The sequence below is a fragment of the Cololabis saira genome, chromosome 23 (assembly GCF_033807715.1).
Source record: "Cololabis saira isolate AMF1-May2022 chromosome 23, fColSai1.1, whole genome shotgun sequence".
Lineage (NCBI taxonomy): Eukaryota > Metazoa > Chordata > Actinopteri > Beloniformes > Belonidae > Cololabis > Cololabis saira.
Window position 1 is genome coordinate 35,095,150 of NC_084609.1, and position 20,545 is coordinate 35,115,694.

A 20,545-nucleotide genomic window follows, 5' to 3' on the forward strand; every position below is an offset into this window, starting at 1 on the left:
TATGAGTTTTATTATTGTTGTACCTCACACGGTTAAATTCAGCACAGATGGGGGTCTCTGGTTCTGCAGGTGATCTAATGAATAGAGTCATTACCGACTGGGTAATGACGACGGGAGGATCTTCAGGTCCCAACCAAACAGACCTGCTGATAATAAAGCCTGATTTAAAGTTCTGTGTTTAACCAACGCAGAACCTACGTCGTTGCCGTGACGGCGTCATGAACCTTCGGACTTCTCCGTCACTCCATTTCTCCGGAGTGCAATACCCCCCCCAGAGCACTAGTTGATACTTTGTTTAGCTTCTGCCTTTTCCGGTCACAGTGAATCAAAGAGATAAGGACAACTATTGTGCAAAGAAACAAAACAAACAAAAAATCACACATACACGAAGAAAAGAGTGCTGAAAGTTCACGATGGCTTCAGAACCGGTACCGGAAATGCGTTGCTACCAAGCGAACCAATCACAGCCCTCTCGGTCTGCGTTGGGTCTGCGTAGCCTCGACGCGTAGTTACATTTTTTTAGACTCTGCGTTGATTTAACGCAGAACCATAATTCAGCCTTTAGCTGCTTTCAATAAACACACTTGTACCAGCTAGGGTTGTCCCGTTCAGGATTTTTAAACTCCCAATCCGATCCCGATCACTTGAGTTTGAGTATCTGCCGATCCCGATACAATTCTGATAGTTTTTCCCGATCAGATATATTTTGGCAATGAATTCAGTAAAAAAAAAAAAAGAGGACTAAAACTCAAATTGTGTGCTTTTTGTGAGCGGGTGAGTCTATGGAGGTAGATTTGTGTCTTAATTATTCAATCAAAAAAAAGATTGCTTCAATCAAAATATATTTTCAATTTAAAAAAAAAATTCACTCAATAATCAATAAAAATGATTTCAATCAAAGAAAAAAAGTGTTTGGATGCAAAAGATACGGAGCCCCTCTGGTGACATTTGAAAAAAATAAAATAATGCGTGGCCACGAGATAATCAATGCGTAGCCACGCATTATGTATCTCATGCCCACGCATTATTTTACTCGTGGATGGCATTATAACCTACTGTCTGGACTTCGTGGATGCAACTTCCTTGGTGGGATGGTTATTCATCATTAATAACGGTAATTATAGTCTATATTAAAGAGCAAGAGTATTGTCATGGCGAGTGTAGTAATAACATTTGACATTTGAAAAAAACAAAATAATGCATGGCCACGCATTGATTATCTCGTGGCCACGTTTTTTTTTTTTTTTATTGAATCATTTTGACACAAACATCCCGCAGTGGGCGGAGCTTCCCCATTGGTCAGACCAGGGTCAGGCATGTTTGAGTGACAAGTGTCTGCACCAACCACGTCTTTCTGACAAGCAAGTTATGGTCGCCAGCAAGACCTGCGTGAAGCTGCCCCGCCACCAGTGTTGTGCAAGTTCATACTTCTCATGAACTAGTTCAAAGTTCAGTTCACATAGTTTAAAAATGAACAGTTCACGTTCATAGTTCACCATTTTCATTTTGAACTAGTTCAAATTCAGTTCATTTCAATATTTCTAGGTGAGAAGTACGAATGAAATGCCCCCCCCCCATCCTAAAAGTGTTCACCGTATACCAGTGGTCTTCAGCCCTGGTCCCCAGGATCTCCTGTCCTGCATGTTTTAGATGTTTCCCCTCAGAACCCTGATATAAATGACTGTCATTAACAGACTTGTGCAGACCTGGATGACAAGCTGATGACGGCCATTAATTAGAATCACGTGTGATGATGCAGGAAACATGTAAAACATGCAGGACAGGGTTGGAGACCCCTGCTGAATACAATCATGTATTGTCCTAGTGGTGTTTCAACTTTATTTAGAGGCTGTAAATCTCCAACATTGTAGTGCATTATCAATTTGTCTACCTGTTACTGGGAAATCAGATCTCTTGGTCTTTCTGGGAACTTTTTTGATTGTCAAGGACTTGCAGATATTTCCTCCCACTGGACGGATGCTTTAACTCCACATGACGTTTCAAATTTGAAGTTAACGAGGCAGACGCTCGGACTTGTTTTCTCAGTGCAGGTGGACATAATTTGCACAGAAAGGTTAGTTTCCTACCGTCAGACTCTTTGGGAGACGATGTGTAAAATTCCCACAGATAATGATAAGGATCATCATCTGACGGCTCGCTGACGCTGCAACTGCAACGTCTCTCTTCACCCGTCAAGGCTGATTTATGGTTCCGCGTTAAATCGACGGCGAAGACTACGGCGTAAGGCATGCAGCGACGCGAACCATACGGTCCGCACGCCGCGTATCCTACGCCGTAGGTTCCGCGTTGGTGGAACGCGGAACCATAAATCAGCCTACATTCATAAAGACTGCACCGGGCTCGTCGAGCATTTTAAATGTGTGCGCCGCCCGCTGGTGAAATAAGAAGGATTATTCCGTAATAATTGGACCTAAACAGTGAAGCTGCAACTCACATAATCTGAACAGATCAAATTCCAGTTCATGATCTGCAGAATGAACAAGTTCACGTTCAAGTTCTTTATGTGTAAATATGTTGCGTTCAGTTCAACGTTCTCACAGAAATGAACGTGTTCAATGAACGCGTTCATTTGAACGCGTTCATTTGAACGCGTTCAAACACTGCCCGCCACCCCACGCAAAACTCAGTGAAAATATTCTCAATCGTTTGTGCAGAAAGACATTTCGGTTGTGCTGCTTTAGTTTTTAAGATATCGCTCCCTTACCGGGCAGACACTGTGCGATTATCGGCTCGTTTTGAGCCGATTTTCCAGTCGTGCGACTTTTTTTTGATCGGGCCCGATTTTGACCCAACCGTTGGTCGTGCCTCGTGCAGTATACGTGGAGTAATGACGAGAGATTAACACCTCACGACGAGCTCCCGATCACAAATCGTGAGGTCGGAAGAAAATCAAGCGTGTTTGAAATCCTGGTCTCTCCTCGTGAAGGAGTCGCACAGTTGAAGCAGCTGCGACCCTATTTTCCTCATCCATTCACAGAGAGCATGCGCAATATCTGATGTCACGTCAAAAAACTATTATTTGTAGTTTAAGTGTTGCAAATTCACATTACAAATCATGTTTTAATAGCAAAAAAAAGACTGCATTTCCACGTACGGTGCGGGTCGCCGCGTACCCTACGCCGTAGGCTCTGCGTTGGTGTAACGCGGAACCATAAATCAGCCTTCAGTGTGTGCACTGTCTGCTGTTCGGAAAACCTCTTTTTTCTGTTCTCATTTTGCTGGGACGCCGGGTCCCTCCGCAGAGACACAACTTTTGCTGTATGCGTTCTTTGTTGTGTCTAAAAATGACGCGCAGTGCCCGCCCAATCAGAAACGGTACAGATATTTTGGGATTTTTTTAATATATATATATATATATATATATATATATATATATATATATATATATATATATATATATATATATATATATATATATATATATATATATAAAAAATAAAGGATCCCCATAACCTTTGATCGGGTGGGCAGGACGCACATTTGGGTGGACACAGCGCACCCCTGCCTCAAAACCGGTCTCGAGTTCCAGCACAGAGAGGTCCGACGGGAGGATGATCGTATAGTGTGAGCAGACGGGTGGCATCCGAGCATCGGCTCGTACAGTGTGAGACCATAAATCGTGGGCTGTGAACTTTTGAACTCCGCAATCTAGTCGTGCAGTGTGAGATGGGGCAGTCTCAAACGATTTAAAATATCGCACAGTGTATGCCCAGCTTTAGAGATAGGGTGAGGAGTTCGGTCACCCGGGAGGAGCTCGGAGTCGAGCCGCTGCTCCTTCACATTGAGAGGAGTCAGCTGAGGTAGCTTGGACATCTGTACCGGATCCTCCTGGACGCCTCCCTAGGGAGGTGTTCCAGGCATGTCCCTCCTCCCTAGGGAGGAGTTCCAGGCATGTCCCTCCTCCCTAGCGAGGTGTTCCAGGCATGTCCCTCCTCCCTAGGGAGGTGTTCTAGGCATGTCCCTCCTCCCTAGGGAGGAGTTCCAGGCATGTCCCTCCTCCCTAGGGAGGAGTTCCAGGCATGTCCCTCCTCCCTAGCGAGGTGTTCCAGGCATGTCCCTCCTCCCTAGGGAGGAGTTCCAGGCATGTCCCTCCTCCCTAGGGAGGTGTTCCAGGCATGTCCCTCCTCCCTAGGGAGGAGATCCAGGCATGTCCCTCCTCCCTAGGGAGGTGTTCCAGGCATGTCCCTCCTCCCTAGGGAGGAGTTCCAGGCATGTCCCTCCTCCCTAGGGAGGAGTTCCAGGCATGTCCCTCCTCCCTAGGGAGGAGTTCCAGGCATGTCCCTCCTCCCTAGGGAGGTGTTCCAGGCATGTCCCTCCTCCCTAGGGAGGAGTTCCAGGCATGTCCCTCCTCCCTAGGGAGGTGTTCCAGGCATGTCCCTCCTCCCTAGGGAGGAGTTCCAGGCATGTCCCTCCTCCCTAGGGAGGAGTTCCAGGCATGTCCCTCCTCCCTAGGGAGGAGTTCCAGGCATGTCCCTCCTCCCTAGGGAGGAGTTCCAGACATGTCCCTCCTCCCTAGGGAGCATCCGTCCGTCCGTCCGTCCATCCATCCATCCATCCATCCAGCCTAGCTGGGATATGGAGGTCGGGACAGTGGCATAAGCTTCGTTCCAACCCTGCTCCAGGTTTTGAATTGTTATAGAAAAGAAACCAGGCCGAGTTGGGCTGAGATGAGATGAGTAGAGCCCAGTAGGTACTACTGGAAAAGCGCCATTAGAGACCAAAAGGAGCAGAGAGAGGCACCGGTAGCAGGGTGGAGTGGGCTGAGATGGTCAGGTTCAGAGAATCGGTTACTGATAGTTGCAACCTTTTCAGTAAAGTATGAAGCAAACTTTTCTGCAGACAACCTAGTGGGTGGTTGAGCAGGTGGTGGAGAGGGAACAGTTAAACGCCAAGAACAGTTGTCAGGAGTTGGGAGCATTTAGGATTTTGTTCTGGTAAAAAGAAACCTTGGCAGCCTTTAACGCTTGTACTGTCTTCGGGTCAAAATGACCTAATCCTCCTTCCTTCTCCCTTCCTCTTTTCTCCCTCCTGTTGGGTTATTTCGTGTTACCCTACAAAGAAATGAGAACCAGACACAATTCAAAGTTTTCAGCTTTTGCAAAAGGGGAGAGAGCTCAGAGCACTAAGGTGTCTCCGCTCAACTCCGAATCAGCTTCCCCCTTCAGCTTGAATTTATTCAGTACATGGGCGTATACTTTTTACACATCATGAGTACATTTTTACATAGGAGTTAGGCAAAAGTGCTGAGCTTGTTAATTCGCTTGTTATTCCAGACAAGACAGAAACTTACATAAAAGGTCATACACTTCCTTTTAGCTAAAATAGCTTCCAAGCTTTAGGTCAAACGCGGGTAAATCAGAAGAACAGGATATAAAACTGATTTCACAACAGACATGAGACACGGTAAATTTTTCACTTGACTTCAGACTTTAAGGGTCAGCATTTAGTCTGTTTAAAGTGATTATACATGAATTTCTCCAACATCTCCCTCCTGTTTATCATTTTAACATACTAAATCCTTGTACACATCAGTACATCATCACATGTTAGGACAGTTTCGATGATCACATCATAATCAAAGTATGGCTTAAACAACATCATCATATTCCTCTCTAACATCCTCATATTTATCTTCGGTTGGTTTCAACGCTTGATATTCATGTTGGAGCAGTTGGTACTGGACAAAAGTATTTGCCATAGTTTTTTTTTTTTATCATGGATTTCACACAGGCAGAACACAGGTGGTGAATAAGCAGAATAGTATTAGTACACACAGTATCGGTGCACTAATTTTCAGCAAAAGGTGCCACCAGGGGCCACTGGTTAACCATGATAGGGGATCCCAAGTGGACCCCCCTGAGTTCTCAGCATGTTGTCGACGCAGAAGGTCATCAAGGTGCTGCTGTATAGCTGTCATATTAGAGCTTCCGTCTGGGATCCAGGTACAACATGTTTCCCCAAAACATAACAGCTAGATTTTACATATCTGGTGGATATCCAGAGTGCTGCTAACCACCACGAAATGTCCTTGTGGTCATGGTGGTCGATGTCATGACTTCCTCGTTTTCGCCGAGCGGGCAGTGGTGCCATCGTAGCGAGCTGGGACAGGCCTAGGAGGCCCATCAGGATGAGTATTCTCATAGTTGCCACGTGGAGGGTAGACTACCTCTCACGGGAGCTGGTCTCAGGGATTATTCTGCCCTGTGGTTGAGAGACCAGCGTCCTGGGTCCACAGTTGACCTTACCTTGTGGCTGGTGAGTAGGTTTCAGGTGAGTTCTTCGGCGGACAAAGGTTTTGATACCGTCCGACTTCCAACCTACTCAAAGGTGGTCCTGCTGGGTGGTCCCTCCTAAACGTCTGGCTCAGGCACTCGCTGTAGTTTGCAGTGGCTGAGGTGGATCCAGCTGGGTCGCTCGGCTATCTTCGCTGCAACTGGGGAACGCAGTAGATCATTCAGCAACCTTTTACTGCTGCCGGTGCTGTCGGTGTCCTGATCTGGAAAGCAAAAGGGCCCGTCCTGACGGAGTGATGACCTTTCACCACTGAACTCAGGATCTGGTCACCCATTTTCAGCAGTTCCTACTTGGGAGAGGGAGAAACAGCAGCCCACAAAAACTTTGAACATTCTCATGTACAGTTCGACTAATGGCCGTCATTCAGGCCATGGCTTTCCTGAGCCTTAACTTAACAGGCCATTAGTTCACTCCAAGAACAGCTCCTACAAAAATTTTTAAAGAGTATTTAGTATTTAATCCTCGTGATGTATCATATGTACATACCCTTACTCCCTCCTGTTTGAGCCATAGAAAATTCCCTATGGCTCAACTTAGCCACCAGGGGGAACAGATTCCTCGGAAGCACCGGTGTGCTTCGCACCACACAGAGGCCTTCTGAAGTTACAGTAGCACCCTCATTTAGCCAAATGTCTGTCTCTCTTTGCAGAGCATTGTCTCGCATGTCAACAGGGGTAGGGGTCTCGCTGTCCGTCCTCCCACTCATTGTTGACCTCTGCATCCTGGCAAGTCACAGGTCTGACTTAATGATCCTCTAGGGTCAGTTTTCTATGTCCCTCAGATCGCTCAGATCCCCCCTCCCATCACCTGATTAGAAGGGGCAAAACCTGTTAAATTCCGTCTTCTACCTTAGTCAAAGACTACAGAATTTCCTTATTTCAAAATGTCCTTATTTCAACCCAAGTGGGTAATGGTTTTATTAAAGTAACAACACACGAGTTAATAACATAACGGTCCAATGAACAGTCCTGGCTGTTCATGCTCGGGTGCCTCACAGACAAAAACTGTCCGTGCAGCAACTCTCCTGCAACGTAAAACAACAGTCTTCAGTGAACTTATATATATATAAACAATAATTCACAGTCACAAAACGTCGGACTGAAGGAAGCATTCCATCAGATAATGCCTCATCAACTTGTTGTTGAGCTCTATTGTAGCACGTCCAAAAGGGATGCCAGAAAATTGTCAGAAAATTGTCTCCAGATTAATCATATAGTCTTCAGGAGATTCTTAATCTTCTGTTTGCATGCTGCAATTCAAGTGTATGCTCCTCTACAGAGACACAATAATGGGATTATTTAATTTTAACTCCAAATCTACCAAGCCAATTGCGAACTGGTTGGTATCCCGAAATGGATCTGCAAGACCATCAGCAGCTTTTACCCTTTCATCTATTTATTTATTTATTTATTTTCTTAGCCTTCTTTTTCCTATTCCTGTTTACTCCTCTTTCTCATTCAAATTAATCAGAATGTATTTACAAAAGTCTTAAAAGAAATGAAACAAATTTTGGGATAAATTCCGATGCGTAAACTACACATAAACAAAAACTCACTAAACATTAAACACAAACTTCAGATCATCTATATGTGGGTTTGTGTGTCAGTGCATATGTGTAAATTATTTATCCTCAAACTACACTAACCAAACTCAATTGGTGCATTTCAAATTAACTCCCAAACTAAATGATAGCAGCACTGATCACAAATGTACATTTTCTTTTTTTTTTTTTTTTTAGTGTGAACAGGCTGGTGTGCGCTCAGAGTTCCTCTTTTTCTAAAGGGATTGCACAACGGGTGTCTATATTTATTTTATTTTTTTTTTTTAAGAGGAGAGCGTCACCTCACTTCACCACTGAAAACCCCCTTTTGCGTCACTGTCTGGGCAATCCCGGGCCCAATGGCCGGGCTTCTTGCATTTAAAGCAAAGATCAGACTGGGTTTTGTGGCCAGGGGATTGTCCCTGTCCCTGTCCACGTCCGCGACCTCGACCGTGGCTTCTGCCATGCCCTCTACGGCCCCCACGGTGCTGTGAGTGATCTGCCCAGAAAACGTCTGACGAGTTCCCCTTTTTGTTCAACACGGCGGTTGCGTGTCTTGCCCATTGCATAATCTGCGCTACGCTGGCTGTGTCATGCTCAACATTATGTTTTGTCACCCACTCAGCAATTTGCCGGGACATGTTTCGAAGCAGACCGTTTTTGAGTTGTTGCTGGTATACGCCGTCATCTTGATTATTATACTCGATGCCGCTGTGAGTTCTAAACTCTTTTTCGTAGCGTACGCGGAAGTCATCTATTTCCTCGTCTGCCTTTTGGCGGACACCAGCCAGATGGCTGTAATTTGCCCTTTTTCTAAATTCTTGCCTTACTTGTGCTAAGACACCATCCAGCTGAGCTTTAAATTGTCCGAGTAATTGCCCGTCAGCGGGATATTTGAACACTTCTCCATTTTGGGCTCTGCCAGTGAAGTCTCCTCTCACGCGGCTCCAATGTCTCCCCAGAGAACACTGTAAGGCTTCGCCTACCTCACGGCCATTCAGCCTATAAGAATGAATGACCCCTAGCATTCCTTCTACCCATTCTTCAGTGTCCTCGGCAGCGGGGGGTATTCCTGCTACCGCACCTTTCGCTTCCTCTAGGGTCCATGGGCGAAACACATACATGAAGGGGTTGGCATTGGCCGGATCATCCCCTGGATTTGGATTAGCCACCTGAATTTGTGGAAAGGTGTCTAGGGCGTATGTGTCGGCGTTTGGAGCGTCTGGGAAAAGGTTTAATTTGAACGGATTACGGCTCCTGGTCGGGGTACGTTTTGGTTGGTTTGATGGGCTGCAAGGGCTGCAATCGCTATACCGGGGAGGCGGTTGTATTTCATTTCGATCTCTAAGCTCATATCCGCCTATCATATCCCCTGCGGCTTTCAGCATACTCTGGGGATATAGTTCCTCTTTCACCTTTGGTGCGGGAGCGGGAGGGGCCGGCGCTGCAGCCGCCGCACCGCCTCCGGTCGCCGCCTGTCCTGCCCTGCTCTGTTGTCCCCCTTGGGTCTCATCGTCTTAAGGACGCACAAACATAGCCCCTGCTTTACCTGATTTCCTATTTTCTTTTGACCTTTGCACTTGCACTGTCCTATTTTCTGCCTCGCATAACCATCGTCTTGCACACTGCAATTCCCTCCCTTTTTGGACTTCCAGACTTGGAGGCTACACTACCTTCCAACCGGACAACCACTTCTCTCCAGGCATCTACACGTAACCTGCCTTCAACCTTATATTTCTTCCTCCATTTAAGTAACCATTTCACGTTCTCTGGATTTTTTTCTGGAACATAAACTTTGCATCTCCTTCTAAGCGCCCCCCGTCGGGGGTCTTACTCATGCACGTGCCCATGTCGCCTATGTGGCAGTCTGCGTTGTGTTATTGTATTAAAAAAAAATTACAAATCCAACGTGAAATGACTTACTTCAACAGACCATTGACAACAATGCTGCTGCTTCAGTCATTTACTATTGGCATTCACTCGTCATTCACACTTCACAATAGTCTATCCCTGATAACTATTGTTGGCTAGCCTGATCCTTCCTGCCCCAGGCAGTTTTCTTTCCTGCCCCAGGCAGTTTTCTTATACGTATTTTCTTTCCTGCCCCAGGCAAAGGAAATTCTCTGGTTAACCCTGTTTCCTGCCCCTGGCAAAGGAAATTCCACTTACTTCTCAATTGTGCCGGTTCTCGATGTGTCGGATCCCGTCAATCCAGGGCTGACGAAGAGAGTAGACCTATGACGCCGGCCCGCTGAGGAAGTTACCACCCGGGTCTTTCTGTCAGGTCTCAGACCCTGACCGTGCACGGTTTTCGGCGCGTCGTCCTCTCTCCGTCAGCCGTGGGTATGTGGGAAGCGGGTCACAAGGCACCAAGATGTTGGGTTATTTCGTGTTACCCTACAAAGAAATGAGAACCAGACACAATTCAAAGTTTTCAGCTTTTGCAAAAGGGGAGAGAGCTCAGAGCACTAAGGTGTCTCCGCTCAACTCCGAATCAGCTTCCCCCTTCAGCTTGAATTTATTCAGTACATGGGCGTATACTTTTTACACATCATGAGTACATTTTTACATAGGAGTTAGGCAAAAGTGCTGAGCTTGTTAATTCGCTTGTTATTCCAGACAAGACAGAAACTTACATAAAAGGTCATACACTTCCTTTTAGCTAAAATAGCTTCCAAGCTTTAGGTCAAACGCGGGTAAATCAGAAGAACAGGATATAAAACTGATTTCACAACAGACATGAGACACGGTAAATTTTTCACTTGACTTCAGACTTTAAGGGTCAGCATTTAGTCTGTTTAAAGTGATTATACATGAATTTCTCCAACACCTCCCTTCCTTGTTTCCTTCCTTCCTTCCTTCCTTCCTTCCTTCCTTCCTTCCTTCCTTCCTTCCTTCCTTCCTTCCTTCCTTCCTCCTGCTCTCTCCTTCCTTCCTTCCTCCTGCTCTCTCCTTCCTTCCTTCCTTCCTCCTGCTCTCTCCTTCCTTCTTCCCTTCCTTCCTTTCTTCTTTCCTTCCTTCTTTTTTCCCTTCCTTCCTTCTTTCCTCCTGCTCTCTCCTTCCTTCCTTCCTTCCTTCCTTCCTTCCTTCCTTCCTTCCTTCCTTCCTTCCTTCCTTCCTTCCTTCCTTGTTTTCTCCCTTCCTTCCATCCTTCCTTCCATCCTTCCTTCCTTCCTTCCTTCCTTCCTTCCTTTCTTCTTTTCTCCTTTCCTTCCTTCCTTCCTTCTTTCCTTCCTTCCTTCCTTCTTTCCTTCCTCCCTCCCTTCCTTCCTTCCTTCCTTCCTTCCTTCCTTCCTTCCTTCCTTCCTTCCTTCCTTCCTTCCTTCCTTCCTTACTTCCTTCCTTCTTTTCTCCCTTCCTTCCTTCCTTCCTTCCTCCCTTCTTCTCTTCCTCCTTCCTTGACCTGAAGACAGCACAAGGGTTAATCTGGATGTGAAAAATGAAGGTTTTTGTCGGTACTCAGAAAAGCCATTGGGCTCTTTGTATTTGTGCCACTTTCTTTCTGCTGCCTTGCCTTCCAGCCCTGGTCCCTCAGAACCTCTGAGCCGTGGACGGGGAGGTTTCTGTCCAGCTGGCTTGGACACCAGAGGACAGAGTTCATCCAGAGAGGAGGTGAGTGAGCACCAGAGTGTTTCTGTAGACTCATTAACAGACAGTGTGGAAAAGTCTGAGAGGGAAGGGAGGTTAGAGCAGACATCATTGGACAGCTGTGAAGGGATGAGAGATTTAAGTTTCTGCGTTAGGAAACCATCTTATACACATCAATATATGTAACGCACTGCCTCTTCTTAAATGTGTCCTGTTTGCTGACGACACAGGGCTGTACAGCGCCGGAAAAGACCTGGAACAGCTCCTGCATGCAGTGGAAAGGGAAGTCAACATTCTCAAACTGTGGTTTGATGTAAACAGACTGTCACTGAACCTCACCAAAACCAAATACATCATCTTTTCCTACAGAAAAATGAATACACATCCCAAATTATCAATAAATGATGTAGAGATTGAATTATTAAACGAACATACATTTCTGGGAATTACCATAGACAGTAGACTGAGCTGGAAACTACACATCAATAACACAAAAACAAAAATCTCTAAATCAGTTGCTATATGATACAAAATGAAACACATACTGAACAGCAACACACTCTACATACTGTACTGCTCCCTCACACTTCCATCCTTAACTTATTGTGTGGAATTATGGGGGAACACCTACAAAACAAACATCAAACCACTGTACATGCTGCAAAAGAAAGCAATACGAACTATAAACCCTGCTACTAGACTACCTTGCTCCAACCAACCATACTCTTTATTAAAACAAACACCCTAAAACTGGAGGACCTAGTGGACATTAATACAGTTTTAATCATGTATAAGGCACACAATAATATACTCCCACCCTGCATGCAGGAGCTGTTTGATTGATTGATTGATTGATTGAAGAATTTATTAGAAGAATTGCATAGGATCAGGTACAGTTTCATGACAGTACAGATTCGCTGATACAAAGTCAACTTAAAGGCATTATTCCAAGAAAGCATTACACTTGTTTACATTGGAGACCTTTTTTTAACTCATATAACATTGAATGACATACAGGTAAGAAGCAGTACTTTGTAGGGAAGATTGTAAAAAAAAAAGAAAAAGGGGGAATTACTGTTATTTTGTACCGAGAGAGACTAAAAAGGTGATGAGACAAATAGAATAAGCTAGGTAATACAAAACAAAAGCAGAAAACAAGACAAAAAACAAAAACTAGAAACAATAATCAGAAGGAACAGCGGGATGTGCAGTAGAGGCTTTGATTATTCCCAGTTACGAGTAGCAGCCTTACCTTACCTCCTGTAGGGGCTTTTTAGGGCAGACTTGAAGGAGATTAGGGATTTCTCTCTTTTATGGCTGTCGGTAAGGAATTCCACATGTTGGTAGAATAGGATGCAAACGAATTTGAACCTTTCTTGGAGTTAACCCTGGGCTGAAAGTGATTTGTGGAGCTGCCTCTAGTGTTATGGTGGTGAACATCTTTTACATTTTGAAAGTATTTAGACAAGTACAAGGGTATTTTGGAGGTGTAATGTATCTTGTACACCAAAATCAATGCAAGAAACTGTACTCTGTGGGCTACCAGGAGCCATCCCACGCTGAGCATATGGTTTGCTGTTAGGTGAGCCCGAGATGGAAGATTGAGCAGAAGCCTTATCAGTTTGTTTTGAGCTGTCTGGAGCTTGGTTTTCAGAGCCTTAGAGGCGTCACGGTACCAGACATGAACTCCATAATCAAAGTGAGGTTGAATGAGTGCCCTTGCCAAAATCTTCAGTGTGTCTCTACCAACTAGAGGGGCGATCCTTTACAAGAATCGGGTTCGTTGGTTGACTTTTTTTGACTACCCTAGCAGTCATTTTTTCACTGGAGAGATTTGCTTCTAGGATGCAGCCCAGTGGAAGTTAGGGAGTCCAAATATCCACTTAGGGGGTCAGGTATTTTTAAGAAAGTGGGTGTACGGACCAATACGAAGAGCAACTGTATATCAATAAACGGGGTCCAGCTATGGAATAAATTAGGAAATGAACTAAAAATATGCACTACTGTAACCAAATTCAAAAATAAAATATTAAATAAATATAAAACGTTGATATGATAATATTATAATAATACCATGATAGTAGCAATTTGAAGCAAGTGTTTGCATGACCGCTCTCCGTTTAGCCGAGGAGTTGGTGAAGTAGCACCACATCATACCAGGTGTAAGCCACTTGGTATGTTACTACTCTTAACCTCTCCGCTCTCCGCGCTGTACAGTCTCTAGCCAAAAACCACTTAATTTATCACTCCTTGCAATTTATAGTATGTTTTTTGTTTTGTTTTTGTCTTTGTTTTTTTGTCTTTGCTTCTTGTCTAGATACCTGTTACTTGTCCAATATATCTGTAGTGACAGTCCCTATTTGTCACCACGGGTTGCTGATGGCCTTGTTTTAAACTTGCACGGAGAGTAATGATCCACGGCAAACTTCTGTTTGCGGTTTAAACCATAATAATGATTTTAATAGTGTCATGTACCACCAGTACTCGAGTTGAGGGGGGATGAGGGTGGATGGCATCCCCCCTGAAATAAAAACGGTCCAAATCATCCCCCCTGTAAAACTGCCATCCCCCCTTTCCATCCCTTATGCCATTTCATCAATGAATGTGGTTTTACTGCTATTTCAACATTTAGAGTCATCACCAGAAAAATAACACCAGAAAAATAACTTATTTGACCATTTTCACCTGTTTCAAGTAAATTTTCACTTGAAATAAGTACAAAAATCTGCCAGTGGGACAAGATTTATCTTCTCATTACAAGCAAAAAAATCTTGTTCCACTGGCAAATTTTTCTACTTATTTCAAGTGAAAATCTACTTGAAACAGGTGAAAATTGTTGTTTTTTCCAGTGATGAGTCTTGTTTTAAGTGTAATGAGATTTTTTTTACTAAAATGACACATTTTAACTAGAAATAAGACAAATATTCTTGTTAAGATTGTGAGTTTTTGCATTGATCCATGTTACTTTTCCTGTGAAGGACAGAGTCATATTGATAAGTTCAGAAAAGTGTTTTTTATTGTTGTGTTTTGATGTATTTGATGTAAGCCCAGTGGATATTTAAAGCTTACAGAAGGCTGCATTTAACTGCTGCTATGTCATTCCTGCAGTATTTCTGCAGGTGTTTTGGTCACTGCTATTATTTGTAATATATTATATTATTTGTAATCAGCACAAATTATCTGTCCCCATATGATAAAATCCACCATCCCCCCTGATTATTTTTTACAACTCGAGTACTGCGTACCACTGTTCATATAATAAAACGAACAAACGAAGGACGCTCAGTTGAAAACTGTTGCTCCTCCGGCTCATCAGAAAACACCTGTCACAGTGATTACAACCACCTATATTCCCGCATGACAACGCCCCTTACGGTCAGGTAAGCTAAATTAGGAATCAAAAAAGGAAATACTTCCGCCTTGTGGCTAGGAAGTGCATAAACATAAACATGGCTCCTACGATATCCATTCTTTTTCAATGTTTGAACCCAAATTACTAGTTTTGTTTAGTATAAAACCTCCGGAGTTGAGGTTCATAAAAAGGTAGGCATAATAAGCCTTGGCTTCAGACTATACCTTTTCGGTGCCACTTAAAATATTGGACCTTTTTTATGTTGTATTATGTTGTATCCAAATGGACAGAAATAAAAACTCAAAATCAAAAATCAAATCTTTGCATAGCTGTAGTAGTTTAATATGTTGTTCTTTATAATCTGTGCCAGTGGGAGCATGTAGAAGTTAAACAGAAGAGGTCCCAGGATGGAACCTTGGGGAACTCCACATGTGATTCTTGTGTGCTCAGATGTAAAGTTACCTGTTGACACAGAAATCTTCTCATTGATCATATCCAAACTCTGCTGATCAGTTCAAACCTTCCTGGACATTAGTGAGTGTTTCTTCTCTTCGTGATGTCGACCAACTGCGGATTAAAAATGAGTCAAATGTTCCAGAGATGACTCACACTTCAGTATTGATCCCATTGATCCGTGTCTGTTAACGATTAGAGAACATTTTAGGAACATGTTTGTTAGTGGAAATTCAATTCAATTCAATTCAATAATTTTATTTCAAACCAACAAAACCACAACTCTCGTTCTACAAAACAAGAACATAAAGTTACAGGACACCATTGAACAGAACAAACAACAATACCAACAACAGACACTATAACAAAACAAACAAACACTGTTTGAAAAGGGGATGGCAGAAGCAGCTTATTAATTTCCATCCCCCGCCAACACACTTATAACAAAGACAACCATAACGCAAAGTTACTCCCTTAGACCCCTCTTCCCCTCAATCATTTCATTTCTTTACATCAGTTTATCTCCTCTTCCCTTTTATACATTTCAAAGACTGCTTTTCTGTACTTACTTTTAATTGACTGACACTTTGACTAAGTTTAATTCCATCTTCTAAGCTGTTCCACAGAATAACCCCTCCAACAGAAACACACTTACTTTTAAGAGTTGATCTTACACTTTGTTGTTGCAATTTAAGTTTTCTTCTTAAGTCATACCTTTTACAACCTTCCCTGTCATGACATAATTTTTTAATTATACTTGGAAGAAGATAGTTTTTCGCTTTATACATGATTACTGCAGTTTTCAATTTTGCCAAGTCAAAAAATTTTAACGCAGAGGCCTTAAGAAAAAGTAAATTAGTGTGATCATTGAACCTGACATTGAAAACGGTTCGTATGGCTCTTTTTTGTAATATGTATAGAGGCAACAGGTTGGTTTTATACGCATTACCCCAGACTTCCACACAGTAACTCAAATATGGCAAAACAAAAGAATAATATAAAATAAGTAGAGACTGTTGGTTAAGTATGAACCTAGATCGCCTCATAACACCCACACTCTTTGCAATCTTGGAACATACATAGCCAATGTGAGTTTTCCAGCAGATTTTTTTTATCAATTATCACGCCAAGAAATGTGATATGATCCACTCTTTCAATACTTACATTATCTATTATTATTTGCACTGGAATATCAACTTTACATCTGCCAAATAAAATGAGTTTTGTTTTTTCCAGATTAAGTGACAATTTGTTATAATCAAACCAGTTTTTCAATGTATTCATTTCCTGCGTGATTTCTTGTAAAAGCTGCTGCAAGCCCTCACCAAAACAAATCATGTTGGTATCATCGGCGAAAAGTACAAATTTAATCATTTTTGATACTTTACAGATGTCATTGATATATAAAATAAAGAGTAATGGCCCCAATATTGACCCTTGAGGCACACCACAAGTGATATTGCTTTCAGAGGAAATATGATTGCCGATTTGGACAGACTGTTTCCTTACCTAGATAGCTTCTCAGCCAGTTCCAGTCCCCCTAGTGCCATATCTCTCCATCTTTTTTAACAAAATATCATGATCTATGGTGTCATAAGCATTTTTCAAATCAATAAAAACTCCAATGGTGAACCTCCCTTTATTTATTATATATATATTATTGTTATTTCTTCTATTAAATCAATAAGTGCATGTGAAGTAGATCTGTTTTTTCACATTAACGTTTGGAAACAAAGATGAAATCTCCAAACATCTAAAAAGACTCTCTCTTTTCCACCAGCTCACACTGACATGTTCTTCTCTGACTGGACACTAAAAGTCACTTGCAGCAAAGATGATCTTTATGTTGGAGCTACTTTAGTCTGGTTCTGGACATCTCCGGGAGTCTCTTCTGTCTGTTACTGATGGAAAGTTGGATTTGTTATTTACAGGAACATCTGGAACCTGATCCTCTCACATCAGTCCTGGATGGAACAAGCTCCTGACCTTCTGGAAAGACGTAGGACAGAATTCCAGATGTGTTTGGGACGAGAATAAGGAAGAAATTAATCTGAACTCTGTAAAATAGACGCTGAATCTACGTATGAACTTTGGTTGATGTGACTGTACAACTCCTCACACCTGAGACTGAACTGGACTATTCTGCTCAAGTTAAACGTTGATTTTATGCAAACTGTTGGTGTCAGAGACTGTCTGAGACACGGAGTCCTTCTGTCTTCATTCGGTCATTTATCTCAACTCCATACAACTGTGGAGTCCAGCAGCATCCGTGGTGTCATCCACCGTCTGGAGCCATGAGACAAGTGTGTTGCAGAAGATTGTTTTCGTAATATGGTACGATTCAGCTGGTGTTAATCTTCTTCTTAATCTTATCTTTGTGTGCAGGATTCAAAAGGAGAAGTGGCATTGTGCAAAAATGTCCCAACTGTAATCTTCTTGTTTCTTTATCTCATCTGGATCAATAAGCAGGAGTGACTTGTGTTTCACTTGCAACAGACTTCCTGTTTCCATGTTGACTTGCAGAGGTGTAACTGAACATCTGGCAGCAGCAGCATGAGATGACCAAACCAAACCCTGTATAAAAGATGTCTGTCTTCTCTGCTCTGAGGAGTTCCTCATTACAAGGCTTTGTTCCGACTGAATCCATTCTAGCAAGAATAAAACTTGTGGGAAGACCGGCTCGGCAGCGTGATGAAGACTTGTGTGGTCCTCGCTCTCTTTCTGATGGCTGGTGAGTTCATGTCTCATCATCACCTGCTGCCGTCCTTTGAGACGTTCTCAGCTGGAAACATCAATGTTCCTGACCTGTGTGTGTGTGTTGATCCACAGGTGTGTCTCTTGGAGACATCCAGAAGAGAATCACTGGTGGCAGGGCGTGCACCAAGGCTGAGTCCAAACATTTTGTTTTCTTGGAGATAAAAAACTCAGTATCTGGCAGAACTTTCATCTGTTCTGGATCCGTCGTTGGGAATGGACACTGGATTCTCACTGCAAAACACTGCGATGCATTTGGAAGGTAAGTTTCCCAAACTGTAGTTTGAAATGAACATTTTTGGACATTTATGAACTTTTTTGTTTTCTTTCCTAACGACTGCCTGCATTTATATGAATGGCTAGCAGCTTGATGTGGTGAAACCTTTTTCAGTGACATATAAGCAGTTTAATCTTTCTTAAGGTGTGTGCGAGTCTCCGTGTCCTTGACCAATCCTCTTTGGCAGTCTGATCTCACATATTTTATTAACATTTGAGTTCCTGATTCTGACAGAGACTAAAATCCTAGATGTGGAACATGAAAGGACGAGATGGATAGAAAGACAAGACAGAAGGATGCCTGAGTGTAGAAAAAAAAACGGTTTAAAGTTCAGAGTCCAGAGTTTAGCAGACCTGAGGGAAGAGACTCTTCCTTATCCTCTTAGTGGCAGACTTTAGGCAGCAGGAGAAGAAAGAGTTTCCAGGATGACTACGCGGCTTCAGGATCCTCACCTTGACCTGCATTGCTGGGTGTAAATGTCCTGCAGGTTGGGTGGGCGGGGCGAGGGTTAGATCAGGGGTCACCAATCCTGGTCCTCGAGGGCCGGTGTCCTGCATGTTTTACATGTTTCGCTGCTTCATTGCACCGTGATACAAGTGACTGTGTCGTTAAGAGAATTGTGCAGACCTCAATGACAAGCTGATGACGATGATTAATTAGAATCAGGTGTGTTAAAGCAGAGAAAACCTGCGGCTCTAGAGCTGCATGTGGCTCTTTAGCGCCCCCTAGTGGCTCCTGGGGCTTTTTCAAAAATGTTTGACCTTTTTTTCTTCTTTTTCTCTTCTTTTTTCTTTATTTTCATTTTTTCTCTTTTTTTTCTTCCTTTTTTTCTCTTTTTTTCTCCTTTTTTTCCTTTTTTCTTTTTTTTCTTCTTTTTTTCCTTTTTCCTTTTTAATCTCGACATTTCAACTTTTTTCTCGAAATTTCGACTTTTTTCTCGAAATTTCGACTTTTTTCTCGAGATTGTACTTCAACATTAATCTCAACATTTCAATTTTTTTCTCGAAGTGCATAATGAAAAGAAAAATCTTCCCCCAGTTATAATTAATATAGATCCAGTCTGGTAAATTGAAGGTAAAATTGAATTGTGTTCCTGCTGAGTGTTTGTGTTCGTTCTTTAGGATTGGCAGAATCTTCAGACAGTTCATCATTAAGGACATCAACTTAGGGACAGAAACCACGAACAACATCCATAAGCACCCGACTGCTGATGTCATGCTGATCAAAGTGAACACCAAATTGACTCCCATCCCCTTCGTCTCTGATGCCGACTGCCTCTTCATCACAAGCCAATTACTGGCCCAGAAATCTGTGACGATGCTGGTTGTTGGTCGGGACACCAAAGGTGAGGACTGTTTATTTAGTTTTTGGTCTTGGGTTGCTGTTGGATATAAAGTTTATTGTAAGTAAATGATAAGAATGAGACACGAAAGTCTAGAAATGAAAACCTGCAGAAACACAGTTATAGTTAAAAAAAAATCTCAAAATTGGTTTAAGTTCAGTTCTGACTTCAGATATTTCGTGGTTGAAAGTCTTGAGTAAAAAAGAAAAGAAAACATGTTGGTAATCCTCATTTGAAGTAAGTTTAGTGCAGTAACTTCTGGTTGTGGGAGACTTTTGTTTTACTTTGTCCAAATGTATTTGAATATCTATCTATATTTGAATTATCTTGAACATTTCAGTAGTGAGTGTAAAAGTCTGACTTGTGGTAAACATGTAAACTCTGAGATGATAATGGTTTTTATCCACACAGCGGGTCCAGATACAGTCATGTGTGCAGACATCGCGGTGCAGGGATGTGTTTCTGCGAGTCAGTCACCTGATATGTGTCTCTACGGGACTCCTAGCAGCTGTCAGTTCTGTGGGGTAAGTAGAAGACGGCTGGGTAATGATGATTATAACTGTTAATAAATGATGGTGATTTAACCGGGAATAGATATTTAGTGAAGATCAATTGTTGTTCAGTCATTTTAAATAACTGTTGTTGATCTGACAGAATGTTTTCTCCCTCCATCTCTCTTTCCTCCATCCCTCCCTCCTTCTCTCTTTCTAGGGGGATTCTGGTGCAGGATATATTTACAATAACGCTCTGTGTATAGTTGAAAAAGGATCTGGAAACAATGCAGGCACCCGCTTTGAATTTGGACACACCGTCTGTGATCCAAAAATGCGTAAATGGATTGATGATACCATGAAGAATAATCCCTAAAGGGTCCCAGTTGATGTTTGTTTGTGAGCAACAATAAAGAGACGTCAGGTCTCCTTA

The 20,545-nt window shown here is 42.8% G+C and overlaps 1 protein-coding gene across 1 annotated transcript; it reads left to right on the forward strand.

Annotated features, from left to right (window-relative positions):
• The first annotated feature begins 17,844 nt into the window (after positions 1–17,844).
• On the forward strand, positions 17,845–20,545 carry LOC133424276 (glandular kallikrein-like). Its single transcript, XM_061714777.1, has 5 exons — positions 17,845–17,979; positions 18,078–18,264; positions 19,401–19,624; positions 20,033–20,145; positions 20,333–20,545. Exons 1-5 carry the CDS (start codon positions 17,940–17,942, stop codon positions 20,486–20,488), a joined length of 720 nt encoding a protein of 239 aa, XP_061570761.1. The 5' UTR covers positions 17,845–17,939; the 3' UTR covers positions 20,489–20,545.